The sequence below is a fragment of the Protopterus annectens genome, chromosome 2.part0 (genome assembly GCF_019279795.1).
Source record: "Protopterus annectens isolate FY-2018-M chromosome 2.part0, PAN1.0, whole genome shotgun sequence".
Taxonomy (NCBI): domain Eukaryota; kingdom Metazoa; phylum Chordata; order Ceratodontiformes; family Protopteridae; genus Protopterus; species Protopterus annectens.
The window spans coordinates 627,022,358-627,040,204 of NC_056728.1; the positions used below are offsets into that span (position 1 = coordinate 627,022,358).

A 17,847-nucleotide genomic window follows, 5' to 3' on the forward strand; every position below is an offset into this window, starting at 1 on the left:
CTTTTACTTGATCTGGCAAATTTTGTTCCTTTAACCATGCATGCCTTCTAATTACTGTGCCAGAGGCAGCAGCCCTACAAAAAGCCTCCAAGGCATCAAATCCACAGTGTAAACCATGCTTCCCAACTTGTTCAGTGGCATGCAATAAGTCATGTAATTCCTTATCATCTGCACAGGCGGAAATGGAAGTTAGCTTTTGTTTTAAAACAGACAGGAGAAATTGCTGGTATTTCAGCATAAGAAACTGACAGTTTAAAGCCCTAATAGATAAAGTAGCAGAAGTGTACACTTTTTTGCCCCATCTTTCTAAAGATCTGGAATCCTTCTCAGTGGGAATGGGGTTTTTAGCAGAAGCGGCCTTAACTCCATTTGGACCCTGAGAAATGGTTTCAGGGTCAGCAGTAGGGTTCTTGTATAAAAACTGGTGGGAATCAGGAACCCTGTAATATCTGTCAGGCTTAACAGGAGCTGGAGGAAAAGAGTCAGGGGTTAAGTTAGCCTCCGAAAAAGCATCATCCACAATATCCAAAATAGGAGGAATAGCCAGGGGTCTATGTTGGGGAAGAAGAAGAAAATCCCTTAGTCTTTTCTTAGATTCCGAATACTCCTGTCCTTCCCAGTGGAAATGTTCCCTCATTTCATGCAAAGTTTCCCCAAAAGAGAAATCCTCAGGGGGAGAAGCTGAAGGAATGGATTCCTCGGCATCAGAATCCTCATAAGGAGGGAAAGAATATTCCTGGTCAGAAGAAGAAACTTAAGAAACAGAAGCCTGATCAGAGGAATCATAATAAACTTCCTGCCTTGGCCTTTTATCTGGAGGGGAATGTGAACCCCTAATCATAGTAAGTCCTCCGCCATCTTAAGTAACTGTTTCTGTGACTTGGGAGCCGGATCAGAAGAGGCCCGAGTTGCAGTCTTTGATTTGGAAGGAGTCTTTGCCTTTGTCTTTGGCTTTGCCTTTATTAGAAGCTGAGTAGGCCTGAAAACCCCTTCGGAAACCGGTACCTGCACAGCGGCTCCGCACCCATCCGAAGGAGCATTGTCCGAAGGTCCTGCAACAGAAATATTCAAAGGCCAAGTTAGCTCCTCGTGGGAGTCTGTTTCGGACATTGGTTCTGAAATGGCCGACGACAGGGGCTGCAAAAGCGCCTCACTGACGGCCGAACCTGAAGCTGGCTCTGCTTGAACGATATCATCTGATTTGGACCTCGGAGGCCTGTCTTTGTCCTTGCGTCGTTTGTGAACTCCGGTAGCCGGAACCGTATCCGACGACATTCTGTAATTAAAACGCCTACCGAAGTAATGAAATGCAAAATCATACCTTCGTTTAATTGTACGTTGATTGAATCTAGCACAAAACCGACAACTAGCTATGTCGTGGTCAGGGCCTAAGCAAGGAATACAGTAAGAATGAAAATCCTTATGAGGTATTTGCTTCCCACATGAAATACAATTATTAACTTTTTCTGACATCGGACTGGAGCAAGAAAAAAGTTTCCCCAACGGGGTACTTAGCTTTGAGTAGGAGAAGAAAGTCTTCGGACTGAAGTTTGTTCAGAAAAGATTGTCAGGAGTCAACCGACCGGCACTTGCGAACTGCTATCACCGCACGGCAAGAAAGACTGGAGAACATGGCGTCGGCCGTCTGCTTTGTACTCCTGGCGCTCTGACGTCAGGGAGCATGGCTGAACAGCCGACGCCGGACCCAGACTTTGGGATTCTGGCCAACCGAGGACTGCCTGCCGGCATTGGAGAACCCTACAGTCATGACTGCACCAGTGAAACACGATGAACATCTAAGTAGATTCAAAAAAGTTAAACAGATGCTGACTAAGAAAAGACTGGGCTGCCAGGTACATGTGATTTGCTCATTTTTTACCAGATGCAGAATATATACATCCTACTGCACAGCAGTTTATTAAATAGAGAAATCTCTCTCTCACTTTGTCCATCCCACATTCTAACAGACCACATCAACAGTTGGAAATCCAGCTGTAAGTAAACCTTACCTATTACAACAATAATGAGCAATTCAGGAAACCATCTTGGTTTTGCAAATGTATTAATGCACTCAATGGATATCATAATTTCGTTTTAATTGATAAAAACACAAGACTATTTACCAAGGCACAGGACCCCATAAGTGTTAAATGTCTCAGGGCATCACATTTTGGTCAAATCTTAATGTTTCAAATATAACAAAAAATTCTTACCATTCCTTTGTCTTGTCTGCTAGCAATACCAAGCAGTGCAAAATTCTTTAGCATTTCACAGCCTATGGCTCCACACCCCACCTAATAAGAGAAAACACAACAGATTTATAAGTAAGAAAATATTAATACGCTTGAAAGGCAGGAATTTTTTGCAATGTAAAATGTCAAGTTAATTAGGTCTGTTCTCTAAAATGAGCACTGATTTGTACCTTAGAGTGAATTTATGAACACATTTGCAAAACTACTTAAGCAAGGAAAACATGCAAGGAACTTTACTTCTCAATCAAACAGTTAAACACTGTGCAACATAAAGAAGGTACAAATGACACCGTACGGCTTGTCTCTGCAGAATTCCCAATTTTTAAGACTACAGAGAATCCAAAATGACTCTGTGGCAGAACAGTGCAATTCTTTGTATCTAGCGATATGACAGTCTGTCTCTCTGCTGGGTTCCTTCTGGCCAATTATGTTTACCAACAAATACTACAGCCTCCAGCTATCATAAACTAGCAACTGGAAATGTAACACTTCCTACTGTATCTCAATCAATTTATGTACCCTGTACACTTCATCTAGCAATACCTTTATTCATTTGATTTCCTTGTAAACGTAAACCTTTTATTACATAAAGAAAAGATTTTCACAAGATAAATAGTTATGAATTGTGTTGTTGTAAATGCTAATAAATTTTCTATGACTTACACAGAGAAAAATGTCATTTTATATATATATATATATATATATATATATATATATATATATATATATACACACACACATATATATATATATATAGATTAAAATATTAAAATAAAAATAAAAACTGAATGGCAAAGGTGCCACTTAGGCAAGGGAGTTCAAAGGACAACTTGGAAAATTCAAGAAAGCAGGGAGGACAGAAACAAGTTGCAACTTACATACCAAGGGCAGGTTGCTTGAGAATCTGCAGAGGGGTGTTTCTGCACACAAGATTATTGATAAAGGAAAGCATTTCTGTGACCCAGTGAAGTTTTAGCACCAAAGCTAAAAGAATCCTGATGGTCTCATGCCCCAGAACAGAGCAATGTGGACTGATCCGCTGGTCCCTCTCTGCTCAAACAGAGAACAATTTCCACTCTGCAGAGTATGCCTCTCATGAGAAAGTCTTCCTTCTGGTCTTACTCACCAGTAGGAAGGTCATGCATTATCAGATGTACTATCATAGCAGAAGACAAACTTTTCACCCTACCTGTGAGGGACGTATTGAATTCATAATAGAAAGCTTCCTGAACTTTCAGGGACTTGAAAGCATAGTGGTCACAGACAACACCACAGTCATGTTGGTACCTGAGCAAACAAGAGGTACAAGGTCATACCCTATTTGCCAGTTGGCAGTGATGGCCTTGGAGCTAGCCTTACAGCATTCTCTGATGCTTCAGCCATCCTGCATCCTGTCAGAGCAAAGCACAGCAGCAGACAGACTAAGCAGATCCCAGACAGGCCCTCATGAGTGGAAACTCACGGCAAAGGTCTTCCAAGAATTGGACAAGATGTGGGGAACACCTGAAATAGATCTGTTCAACTCCTTTCAAAACAGGTATTTGAATAAATTTGAGCCCATCCTTGCAGCCCCATGCTTGGAGGTCAGATGCATTCTTGCTCCCTCAGATGGGAATGTTCCTTTATGAATTTCCAGCCTTTCCAATGATACTCATGATAGTACATAGGATTCAGAAAGAATTACCAAAGATTATTCTGGTGACCCCTTTTGGCCAGGACAAAGTTGGTTCTCCCTTTCAATGGAATTGGCCAAGAGCAATTACCATAAGCTTCCTTAGACTCTGGATATGCTCACACAGTGTAAGGGAACACCATTTTAGAGCAACTGCAACTGACAGCCTGGATGAATCTATCTTGATACATTTTAGGCCCTTGTTCCATGAGGATGTGCAGCAGGCACTGACAAAGGCAAGAAAACCCGTAAGTAGAAAATCTTACATTTACAAGTTGAAGATGTTTTCTAAATGGCATCTAACAAATAACTGAGGGGTCTAGTGTGGTACCTACCCCTCTGTTTTTGAAATATTTTGGTGAACTACTCAACAGTGGTTTATCTTATGCATCTGTCAAGGTGCATCCTGTGGTCATTTCAGCTTGCCTGCCCAAGAATCCCCTCTTTCGTCTCTTTTTGTGGTCAAACGAGGCCTCCTCAAAAGCAAATTTCTCCTCTTCCTTGGGATCTCCCTTTGCTCTTGAAAAACTGACTTCTTGTCCTTTTGAACATGCCTATCAGGCTGATTTGAAGTTAATCACTTAGAAAACTGTTTTGCTTATTACTCTGACATTTGCAAGGCAAGTACCTGAGCTGCAAGCTCTCATGCCTAAAACAACACCCTTAACAAGCCCCAAAACTGACAAGCATAAGTTATGCTTCTTCTGTGAATGCTCAGACAAGGCCTCAGTAGAAATATACAGAGAAATCTTCCTTGCCAAAAGGAGGAGAGTGCATCCAAAGGTGATCCTCCCTTTATTCTGCTGAAAACAGCAGATTGTGGGGAAAAGCCACTCCTGGAAGACCCTGGCTAGGAAGGATGCTTGACACCCCAATACTAGGACAATACAGGAGGTGCAATTCAGAGAATGTGAAAACTGTGAAACTCAAGGGCTATAGATGGTCTCCATTATTTGTCTCTCCAAAAAAGATGTAATACACTAAAAACTGCCCAAAAAGATGATCAGATTTTGAGAGGCATCAGTCCTATCAAGTATTCTGACCTGGAACACCACTAAGGAAGACAAAAAAAATGAACAATTTTACACTTAAGATAGTAAAACGTTGAATGTGCACTAAGTTGTGCTTCAAATATGTACAACATTATTTTTTTTATTTGTTGCAAAAAGCCAATGACATGCCCAGTATAAAGTTAAGATTCATCTAAAATTATCACAGTTAACATAACGCATGCCTCACAAGGTACACAAAATATTTTCTAACTATAAAATGTGGAATATAACACATGGGGTATATATCTTTAAATGGCAATGAGCTACCCACAAGAAGCCTCAAATATGCAATTTATCCCCTACAGTTTTCAGTCTAAATATACACCTCATGAACGCTACAAGCACATCCCACAGTGTTTGCCTCATTTGCTTACCATCATGACAAATAGTCATACATCACAGGGTCAAGACCCACTGCATCCCCCATATATGGACTTCATCCCCACTCATTCCTACTTAAATAACTCTTGAGACTGCTTAACCGTCAGAAAGAGACCACTTGATTATTCCCTTCTCCCTGTTATGTTAAGTAAAAGGGTTTTTTTGAGGGGGGTGCCCATGTGACTGGTGCAGGAGGAATGCTCTATTTACTTACTCATCTTTGTTCATGAGAAAAGTCTGTCTGGGTAATACCCATTTTCAGCAAAGGCCTGGGGAGCCAAGGAGAAAAAGCTCCATTTGCTTACACTGCATTATACCAAGTTCCAGTTAAACACTGAGTAGCTCCATTTCTATTTACAATTATACATCCAGTAGTTCTATTTACACATTCTTAGATTTAACAGAGGTAGAAGTTACTAAAGAGAAAGCTTATGTGCAACCTAGTGAATTGTACAGGCAGCAGTTATGTCTAAAAACTGTTTTTTTCATTTCAGTGAGAGGTTGAGAGTATTTTGTTTAAGGAGAATATTTGGAGAGTATCGTACAGTGAGCACAAAGTCTTAAGCATGTGCAGGACAAGGATTGTTTAAGATGTTTAAGCAGTGGTTTAAAACTACCGAGTCTGTTGGAGAGTTTTATTTGTGTCGGGATACTACTCCAGAGTTGAGCAGTGTACTAGGAAGCAGGAAAAGTCTCCTGCAGCATCATTTGACTTATTTGTGAGGAATAAGAATTTGTACTAGAACGGAGGCCCCTTGCTGGGCAATAATACATTTTCTAGGGCAGGACATTTTTCTGTATAACAAATGAGTTTGTGTGCTGCAGCTAGCTGTGAATATGATGGGCAATTGTGTAGTTCAAGTCAGTTTAACTGCTTTATTACAAAAATAGTATGTCTTATGAGGGAGACTAGTGGCAAATTTAGCTATTTTATTATAGCAAGAGGCAAGTTTCTTTCCTTGAGTACTGTTTAGGTTTGTTAGGATAGTAGGAGTGTATGACAATTGGCAATAAGAAGGTGGTGGCTAGAGTTTTACTTGCAGTATATGTAAAGAATTCATTGATACTGTAAAGGGAGCCTAGTTTCTGGTGGGTAGACTTAATAGTGTGCAGTATATGCTGGTCATATTTAAGACGGTCATCCATTGTAACAGCTAGAAGTTTACTGTGAGGTACAGTTTCAACAACAGTATTATTTGCTGACTTTATGGTAAAAATTTGGCAACTTTTTGCAGAAAAAACATTAATTTAGTTTTCTTGGGGTTGTGTAGGAGGTTTCATTCTTTGAACCAGGTTTCTACAAAGGAGAAAGACTTTTTCAGTAATGTCTTGGAGCTTACTTACTGTTGAGTTTGCACATAATAATGTTGAATTATCTGCATACTAAACTAAACTAGCATGGTAATTGAAGGCTATTAATAAATGTATTAAAAGTGGACCTGGGATACAGCCCTGAGGGACACCTGTAGTGACTGGTTGAAAGTACGAATAGGTCTGTTGCCATTTAACAGCTTGTTGCCTTTCAGATAGGTAACTAAGAAACCATGACAATGAGCACTATGAAAGTCCTACTGAGGAGAGCTGAATGAACAGCTGCTGGTGCAAAATAGTATCAAATGCCTTTGACAAGTCTAACAGCATGGTAGACACAAGCAGATCACAGTTTCTGTTGATTATATTGGTGTGACAAAGGGGGATACTGACAGCACAGCTATCTGGAATTTTGCAAACAATTATATGTCATTTGCGAATATCAACATGATCTACAGAAGATGCTTGTGTTACAACTGTATTAGAACTGTATGTCACGTGTACATCAAACTTGACTGTACAGACGGGTCTGTATTAGTTCATCGAAACATCTAAAGTTCGAACATCATATGTTCGAACTTCAAACCACGAACTGCAAAAACATTGAATTCTTAAAACAGCGATTTTTTTTCCCCAGGGACAAAAATCACTGTTCCAAGAAAAACACACGCAACACAAACACACCAAAACAACATCAATCCACACACACACAATCAAAATCCTACATATAACCCCTACACTAAACTGTACATACACTACTACCTATCCACTTACCTTAACCCAAACCCGAACCCTAAGGTCAGTCACTATCGCACATTCACCTGACCCACACCCTAACCCTAACTCACCTATCCTGCCCTAACCCTAAAGTCTTTCACTATCTTACACCCACCTCACCCGCACCCTAACCCTAACTCACCTAACCCATGCCCTAACACTAACATCCACACAATCGCACACTTACCTGAACTCGACCCGTAACTTCCCACCACAGTCCTGATACTTGCGAAGCCACAGAAACGGCCCACCAAATTCTTTCCCTGGTAAAGAATAAGGTGGACCGTGGCTTCGCGATTACCAGTGTTCGAAATTTACAGTTCGAACATCTGATATTCAATATTCAGCCGTTTCGATGGACTGATATAAACCCTGTGCAGACGTGTGTTAAAAAAAAAAGTTATGTCTTACCATAATGTTCCATCTGTATTGTTGATCCTCGTTCAGTCATTACGCATGGGTATCGGTTCCGACCTCCGAACCGAGCCGGCCATTTTCCAAGCTCGCTTCAGCTTCAAACTCTCGAGCTAAACTCTTACAAACAATCCCCCTCTCCCTGTTACCTCAGATTGAGTTTGCAAGTCAAAGAAGGTAGAGGCTACCTCTGGTCAAATAACCTAAGAGAATCGGATGCTGAGATCCAAAAGAAACCACAGGAGGGGGAAGGAGGGAGGGTCGTAATGACTGAACGAGGATCAACAATACAGATGGAACGTTATGGTAAGACATAACTTCTTTATCCGATATTGTTAATCCTCGTTCATTCCTTACGCATGGGACAGAGTCCCCAGCTACCTCTATTCCTGGGAGGCTCTTATGGAAGGATATTCCTGAGCACCATAGAACCGAAAGATGCTCTTCCCCTGGAGGCCAAATCCAATTTGTAATAATTGATGAAGGTATGAGGCGTAGCCCAAGTTGCAGCTGCACAGATGTCATGTAAAGAAGCTCTGGCATGGAAGGCAGCAGAAGTTGCCACCGACCTTGTTGAATGAGCTTTCATGATAGTAGGCAACGAGATATTATGTTGTGTATAAATGAAGGTCACACAGTCCTTCAACCATCTAGCTAATGTGATCTTAGCAACAGCAGATTCTAATCTAGGTCCAGCAAAGGCCAAAAATAACTTGTCAGGTTTACGAAAGGGTTTAGTCCTGTTTAAGTAAAAACGGATTTGCCTGTGGATATCTAGGGTATGTAGGCAATACTCTCCTCTGTTTGAATGACTGGGAAAGAAAACTGGCAATTCAATGGCTTGATTAATGGACATTTCAGAGATCACTTTAGGCAAAAATGACAGATTAGTTCTCAGAGACACTCTATCTCTATGAAAAATGAAGTATGGACTCTTGATACATAAAGCTTGAAGCTCGGAAATAAGTAATAGCGACCAAAAACAAGGTTTTCCATGACAAATATTTGAGGTCGCAAGAAGAGCCTGGTTCGAAAGGTGACATTGTCAGAGCTTGTAGAACCAATGATAAATCCCATGGTTGAATAGGTTCTCTAAAAGGTGGCTTCAGATGATTCACACCTTATATGAAGGTCTTGCACAATTTACGGGACATAAGAGAGGAATCTTGGACACCCTCATGAAAATTATAAATTGCAGCCAAATGAACTCTAATGGTAGAGGCCGATAGACCCGATTGAAAAAGGTCGGCCAGATAGTCTAGTACTGTCGACACTGGTGCTGAAAAGGGGTCTACTTGTTTATCTTTCAGCCAACAGGTAAATCTTTTCCACTTGCTCAGATAAGTAATTCTAGCGGAGGACTTATGAGAAGCAATGAGAATATCACGTACTGGTAAGAAAGATCATTTTGTCTGGCAATCAAGGGAACTGGAGTAGCCAAGCCGTGAGCTTCAGGCTGTTCAAGTTGGGATGAATCAGGTTCTGTGGATGTGAGATCAACTCCGGGGTTGGATGGAGAATCCATGGTCGATCTAGTAGGTGAGGCCAAAGGAAGGGGAACCAAATCTGTCGAGGCCAATATGGTGCTATGAGGATCACCTTGCTCTTCAACCGACGGGCTTACTTCAGAAACTGGGGAATGAGGGGAAAGGGTGGAAATGCATAAAGAAGACTCGAGGGCCAATTGTGGACTATAGCGTCCCTGGGTGATCATCCCGGAGGGGGAATCAGGGCAAAGTAGTTGCGGCATTTGTAGTTGGTCGGGGATGCAAAGAGGTCACAGCAAGGATGGTCCCAGAGGTGGAAGATCTCCGCCACTATCAAGGGATTCAGGGACCACTCGTGAGGTTGAAGAATGCACCTGCTGAATCTGTCTGCTATCACGTTGGAATTCCCGGGAATGTGCGTTGTTAGAAGAAAATGGTTGGTAGCTACTGCCCATTGCCATATCCTCATGGCCTCTCGACAAAGGGGGTAAGATTTGGTTCCACCTTGCTTGTTGATGTACCAGACCACCACCATGTTGTCTGAAGTGCAATTGTCCCAGATGGCAGCAGGGGATGGAATGCTTGCAACGCCAGAAGCACCGCCCTCAGCTCTAGAACATTTATTTGCAGATGAGCCTCCAGTTCGGACCAAGTGCCTTGGACAGTCTGTCCCTGACATAGCCCCCCCCAACCCCATCAGGGAGGCTTCCGTGGTCATTGTGGCCTTGGGTTGCTGGGGGAAAAGGGGCGAGACCATTGTGAGAGGTTGTGTGTCATCCACCAATTTAAATCCTTTGTGCACCTGTGGGTTACTCGAATCATGGCTGAAAGAGGATGCTGAAAAGGATACCATTGGGTGAACAGTAGCCATTGTAGAAGCCTCATGTGAAACCTGGCCAGGGGAACAATGGTGATGGAGGCTGCCATGGAACCAAACAGCTGTAGAACCGAGTGAGCCGTGGATTTTTCCTTTGAAAGGATTGGAATTAGTTGTTGCTTTATTCTTAGAATTCTGTGTTCTGGAATAGCAGCTCTGCAGTTTTTTGTGTCCAAGATAACCCCTATGAATTCTGTCGACTGAGATGGGGTGGGATTGGATTTTTGCCAGTTTATGGTTATGCCTAGCCTTTGAGCAGTGAGGAGAGAGTATGCCAAGGCTTTTTCCAGTAGATGTCTGGTGGGGGCAGAAATTTGCCAGTCATCTAGGTATGGAAACACCTGGAATCATTGAAGTCACAAGTGAGCTGTGACAACTCCCATGCACTTTGTGAACACTCTGGGGGCTGTAAAGAGTCTGAAGGGCAGTACTCTGAACTGGTAGTGACTGGCTCCCACACGGAAGCGCAGAAATCTTCTTGATGGCCTGTCCACCTTTATGTGGTAGTACGCATCTTGAAGATCTATAGAGCACATCCAATCGTCTTTTTCCAAAAGCGGGAGGATAGACTGTATTGTGACCATCCAGAATTTTTGTACTCTCACAAATTTGTTCAATACACTAAGATCCAAAACTGGTCTCCAGTCTCCGGTTTTCTTTGGCACCAAAAATAGTCCTGAGTAGAATCCGGATCCTATCTGGTCTGGAGGGACTATTTGGATGACTCTCTTTCTTAGCAGCTTTTCTATCTCTAGTGCTGCTTCTTCCCTTTGAATGGGTGGAACATCGGGAAGATTTTTTGAAGGGATGGGACAAAGATCGAAGGGGATATGATAACCTCTGGTTATAATCCTTTGTACCCAAGAATCGGTGGTGATGGTTAGCCAGGCAGAAGGGTACAAGGAGAAACGTCCCCCAACCACCTCCAGAGGAAAGGAGTTGGGCCGCTCTTCAGAAGCGCTGGTAGGATTGACCAGGGAAAGAATCCCTGGAACCCTGGTTATGCGGACCCCCCTCTGCCCCGAAAGGAGAGTCTTCCCTGCGAGTTTCCCCCTCTGCCTGTGAGGGAGAACTCAGCCTGTGTGTTATGGAAAGGACCCTGATTTTTCTTGAACCATATCTTCCCACTCTTTTGGTTTCGGGAGAAAGCACGTTGACAGGAAAAATAACGGACACCTAAGGCAGAAAGGGTCTTACCGTCCTGTTCACATCTGGCCAGTGTGCTATTAACTTTGGGCCCAAACAACAAGGAGGCCTCAATGGGGGCATTAAGAAAGGAAGACTTAAAGGGTTCCGCGAAGTTGCACAAGCGCATCCAGGCGTGTCGTCTCAAGACCGCAGCTGAACCAGCTGTTCTAGCTGCTTCTTCTGATGCACGAGATATCAGTCGTATACAGGAGTTAGATACTGATTCAATGGTGGCCAGCTGAGAGGCCACTTTGTCACAGACTTCATCAGACACGGCACCAGCTAAGGTTTCAGACAGCTCAGAAACCAGATCCCTTTGAAGCCTGGTAAAATGTGTCATATAATTCAGGGACCTGATAGCAAAGATCGCTGAAGCAAAGGTGCGCTTCCCTATCCTGTCCAGGGCCCGGGACTCTTTGTTAGGTGGATGGACAGTCTGGCTTTCTTCTTCTAACAGATCCTTTTTTGTTGCGGCCTCCACCACCAAAGCATCAAGAGGAAGACCTTTGGACAAATGGAGATCCGATGCAGGAGGGGACAAGATCTTATCTAGCCTCCGGGGAATAGCTTTGACGGTATCAGGAGCCTTCCAAGCATGCTGCATGATGAGCCGGACAAGTTCATCGGCAGGTGGAGTAACCCAGGAGGAAGGGGGCTGGGCACGAAAGGCCTGCAGGAACACAGATTCATCAGAGGTCGGATTAGAGGATTGCCAGTCACCTGTTTCAGGATTTCGAGGATATCACCAAAGGATACCTCAGAGGGTGACCGAGGGGATCTTTCCCCCTCATCAAAATCTGTCTCTTCAGTGAGGGACTCTCTGTGGAGTCCATGTGCTTCCTCTTACACAAACTTTTCTGGAGGACCTCCTCAGTGGGAGAAGCTGGAGAAGACAGCGGAAAAGGGGATTCCTGAGGGAATATGTCCTGCGGCTCTTGCACCCGGTGTCCGCTAGGTGCGACTTGTGAAACCAGTGTACCAGAGGAGGGTGGAGGTATAGACAGTCCGGTATCACCAGCAGAAGGGAAAGCCTTCTCCATCAGTTGGAAGGCTGGTCCACCCAAAGAGGAGTGCATGTCTAGGACATGGGTCACCCCTCCCCTAAGTGGCTCAGCCTGCTGACCCGGAGTCCCTGGATGGCTGTGGAGCGGCAAACTATGCGCATCACAACTGACATCCTGGGTCGTAGCAAAACTTTCCTGCCACGAAGGCAACTGCAGTTCCTTAGTGAGATCCATAATGGGAACCGCAGAAGGGGGAGACTGTGCTATATCCATGGGCTTCAAAGGCAATGAAGGAGGAGAATAAGAAGTGGTCTTTGGAGATGGGTGATCACCTCCCAAGAAAGGATAGTTCCTGAGGGGTGGGATACCTCTGGCCAAGAGTTCCTGGTCCACAAGACGCAACACATCATGTTTGGAAAGGCTTCTAGTGGACCTCACGGAGGCTGAGGGAGAATCAGACCTGTCCACAGAAGAGGCAGACTCGGTGCCCATCTCATCTGACCGCACCGAGGACAACGATGCCGAGAGAGACTGGTCTACTGTTGTCTGCACCAAAGAAGTCATCGGTGCCGAGGTCATGGTCTGCACCAACACAGGGATCGGTGCCGAAGTGGTTGTCGGTGCTAAAGCACGAACAGACAAAACTGGAGTCAACAATAAAGGCGTCGGTTCCGGGGAAGATCTCAGAGCCAACGCGATCAAGGTCTGTGCCGACTGAATGGTCGGTACCCATACAGTGGTAATGGTCTGAACCGAGGAGCCCCTCGGAGCTGATATACAGAAGGCTGCAGGAGAAAACTGAGCCGAAATCACTAATGGAGCCGAAGGCCTCAGTGCCGAAGGTCTAGGCACCAAAAGCACTGGGGCTGACTGAGTGAGCTCCGAAGCCGAACCTTTAGCCTTTTTAGGTTTTGGTTGGTGGGAGTCCCCAGCCGGGGATGAAGGCAAAGATTTAGCCTTAGTAGGAACATCCAAGGTTTTCTTATGGGCTCTAGGAGGGGCTGAGGCCTCCGACCCAGAAATAGCCTCTGAAAAGGGAGATTTTAGAAGTCCCTTCAGTAACAGCTTGTTTTTCCTTTTGCAACAAGGTTCTATTAGAAAAGTTCTCACAAATAGCACAGGGTTGGTCAATATTCAAATGGGAAGCTCCCAAACAATGAACACAGAGTGTGCATCAGAAGTAGGCAGCTTTTGTCCACAATCAGAACACAGCTTAAACCCCATACTACCTTTCTTATCTGCCATGACAGCAAATTAATTAATAGAAAAGGTACCAGCAATGTGCATCAGAAGTAGGCAGCTTTTGTCCACAATCAGAACACAGCTTAAACCCCATACTACCTTTCTTATCTGCCACGACAGCAAATTAATTAATAGAAAAGGTACCAGCAATGGTACAAGAGAGTACCCGAAAGGTATGAGAGAAAAAGGAAAAGGATTACCAACGATGGTAAAGAGAAAACACCTTGCGGTAAAAAAGTGGTAAAGAAAGAAGCAGAAAAACCTGAAGACATTATGTATGCTAGATGCAATAGGGTAAGAGACTATAAAATATGAACTTTTCTGACAGAAAAGTAATCTGTAAAACTATTAAACAACAACTGACTGTACTTAGCTCAAGAGAAAAAGCTTGACATGACCGAATGGCTTCGCGGCAAACGAAATCTGAGGTAACAGGGAGAGGGGGATTGTGGGTAAGAGTTTAGCTCGAGAGTTTGAAGCTGATGCGAGCTTGGAAAATGGCCAGCTCGGTTCCGAGGTCGGAACCGATACCCATGCGCAAGGAATGAACGAGGAATAACAATATCAGATGGTATTTTATAACGTGTATGTGCTTAAAATGTAGCCACATTGTGCCCTGCTGGAAGAGAACAGAAATGTACATGCACTATTGTAACTGTTTAAATGTATACATTTTAACAGTGGAAACTGGAATACAGGAGGTTAATTTCAGAAAAACAGCCAAAATTAAATTACTTTATAGGCTAGGTCAGAAACACAATGTGCAAAACTAGGGAGCTTTCTGTATTATCTCTAGGGTGAAATAACTACTACTCTTGAAATGTGAATGAATGTAATTGTTTTATGACTTCCAGCATCTGCCAAAGATCCGAGGTCTATGTATTTTCACAGGCAGATGTTAAATATTGTCAGCTTCCAGCAGTGGGGATTTCACCTGGGATACAGTCAGATAAATTATGTCATTCCACAAGCTATCCCATCAGTAATATTTGAGATATTCATTTGAGAACACTGAGAGAGACAGAACATTCTGTATTCTGTCTTGGACATGACAAGAACTATTCACCATAACATCTGCCTTGCTCTGTAAGTAAGTTTCTATGGCATAGTAATTCTCTTAGAAATAGTCAGGAATATAGCAAAGCTTAGTTTAGAAAGTTTTCTTTATTTATTTGAGACTGCCCTGCAATGTTGTTTTAAATAGTTCTTGTGATTTTGAAGTCTGATGTCACTGTGAAAATATACAGAGTATTTTGCTGTTCTTTTATTATTTATTATTAAATATATTTAAACCTTTCATTAAGGATGATCTGTCTAGAGATATTTAAAGTTTTGAGAGTACTTGCATATTTATTTGGTGACACTGTGTGGGCCACTCCTAATAGGCTTGTTCTTGGTCAAACTACCATTTGTATTAATATTAATATTACAAAGTAAGATTGGACACCCTTTGGAAAGGGCCTTAAACTAGCTGATAAGGAGTTGGCTGGTAGCAGTGATAACTACTTTATAATCTGGGCAAAATGGGGCATAGCTAGTAAACCTGTGCCAGCCTTTCCCAGGTGTGTGTATGTGTGTGTAAATCAAACCTCAAAGAATGTGTTTGCCAGCTACGTGGGTGTTTGTGAGCACTGGTTGGACAGAGAGGGTGCTGGAGGTCTTGGCTTGGCCACTCAGCTGAGATCTAAACTCTATAGCTGTGCCAGTGGGAGTCTTACTGGGGATCAAGAGAAAAAGGGAGAAACCAGCCCTAGACTCACTGTGGTCTCTGTGTACTCAAGGGAAATTGCACTTGATGAAGAGAGCTACATCGGAAATACACTGTGTGCACTGTTATGCCCCCGGTGTACGTCCCCCACTGGTGCCAGCAGTGAGTATTGAGGATCCCTGATTACTGATCCAGTGGTAGGTCATCACAATTGGTAAAATACAGTGGGATCTAACGCCATGTTGCATTTAAGGTTAAGTATTGCATCAGCTGCATATGGATGCATTTCTCTAATATTTTTTTCTTTGGGGGGGGCAATCATTATAGCTCTGTACTTATTAAACTCTGCTGATGTACCGCCTTTGTGCAGTAGTATGCTGTAGGAATTTTTCCACAGAGATGGGACTTATCTTTCTGCTATGGACCTACTGATTTGTATGGAAACAGGGAAGCTATGACTTCTGCGGCATTTTACGAAGTTTGATGGTAGCTGGTCTACAGCTATGGTAGTCATTTTTGGTTTAAGGAGCAACTTCATTATGAGCAAGATGGGTACTGGACTAAAGCTGAAGAACTGTGGGTGGTTTTGGTTGGACGGAGTAGAGAGAGGGGGTATACGTATTAATGTCAAACTGAGATAAAATACTGATTGCACAAAGTAGAAATGAAACTGTGTGGTGATACAGTCTGTCATATTGTCTGTTTTTGAAGAGAGAGCGGTGGTCTTGCTAGGGTGGAGTAGTTTATTTAGTGATGACCAAAAATGTTTTGGGTTGTTATGTTTTGTCTTGTAGGCTTGTATAGTATGCTTGCCTGCCCTGTTTGACATGGAGTTTTGCAAGGTTTTTAAGATGTCTAAATTGCTGGAAGGCAATTTGAGTTCTATTTTTATATCAATTTTTCCAGGCTTTACCCCTTTTTATCATGAGTTTTTTTGTTTCTTTTATCAGACATGATATGGGGTTGGACTTCACTCTTATTACATGCTGTAATTAAATCAAAAAGTGCTTCAACAAAATATTAGTTTAAGGGTGTGCACATTTATGCAACCAGCTTAATGTACGCTTATTTTTTTACATTTTTCCCCAAAACAAATTTGTTTTTCAATTGAATTGTACAGGTTATAGGTCACATTAAAGGCTGGAAAAGTTCTGAAATGATTTATTGTGATCTCATATTTTATATCACAAAAACCTGGCATTTTAACAGGAGTGTGTACACTTTTTATATCCACTCTATATACATATATAATTTTTTCGAACTGTTTTGAATGATCTTTTTTATTCATTTATCATTCAATGTTATAGTCATTAAAAATATATATATGTGTGTATATATATATATATATATATATATACACATATATGTGTGTGTGTGTGTGTATTTGTGTGTGTGTGTGTATGCATATATATATATATATATTGTTGCGTCTTTCGGCTTTTCCCGGTTAGGGGTCGCCACAGCAGAACTCCAGACCGCTAATGATTGGTAGTTGATTTTTACATGCCGAGTTACCAGCCCTGATGCACAACCTTCAACGAAGGTACGTCCATTCACGCATGTCTCCACGCAGAAGACGCTCGAACCGGACAGCATCTTACTGTGAGGTGACAACGCTACTATATATATATATATATATATATATATATATATATATATATATACACACATACACACACACACACACACACACACACACACACACACACACACATATACATACATTTTATACATACATACACAAGTCTGGTTGTAATGTAGCTTCATGTAAGAACACCCTGCTTGCCCACATGAGGAATTTAAAATTTCATCAGAGTTAACCTAGATGGACTTTCTTAGGCCTTACTGGCTTCTTGTCTGCATGATGGCTACATCTGTGTTCAGCACAATCCAAATAAACATCCAATTTGCATTTGTCTCATTACCTTTGCTAGTGTAAATGTTCTCATCTACAACACATTAAAGCTTTGTATTAAGTGACTCACGTCATTGGCCACCAGATTATAGATTCCAGAGTCTGTACTACTAACGGTAAAGCCCATGCTTGCCTGCATGGTGGTCTATGCAACTGCTCTTTTATGAAAACAGTTTACATGCAACATTTCAGAACCTGATGTGATTTTCTACAGTGTGAGTGTAAGTGTGTGGGTGCATGTGGGTGTGTGTGTGTGCAGGGGGGTTACAAAGGTGTTATGCACAAGAGATTATAAAATGGAGTACTGTCAGCTTCTGTCTCATTAGCAGACCACTAAAGCTTTAATGATTTCAAAAAACTCAGTGGATTTCAGAAACATATGTGCCATGCATCTATCAGTTAATCACGATGAGCTGACTATACACAATAAGTATCAGCAGCCAACCTAGTGAAAAATAGAGCTTTAGTAGTCTTTCTGTGGTTCTGTTTATTATTTAATTGTAGTTATTTACAGGTTTCTTTCCACGCACCATCTGACAGAGTGCACGCCACATCTTTGAACCCTGC

General features: G+C 42.5%; 1 protein-coding gene across 1 annotated transcript in view; it reads right to left on the bottom strand.

The window, feature by feature from the left end:
• The window catches only part of UBA6 (ubiquitin like modifier activating enzyme 6), a 2,440,735-nt gene that overhangs the window by 1,637,716 nt on the left and 785,172 nt on the right, over nt 1–17,847 (bottom strand). Inside the window, exon 16 of the mRNA XM_044060993.1 lies at nt 2,214–2,294. Coding sequence (XP_043916928.1) covers nt 2,214–2,294 — 81 coding nt within the window. The remainder of the gene's footprint in view (nt 1–2,213; nt 2,295–17,847) is intronic.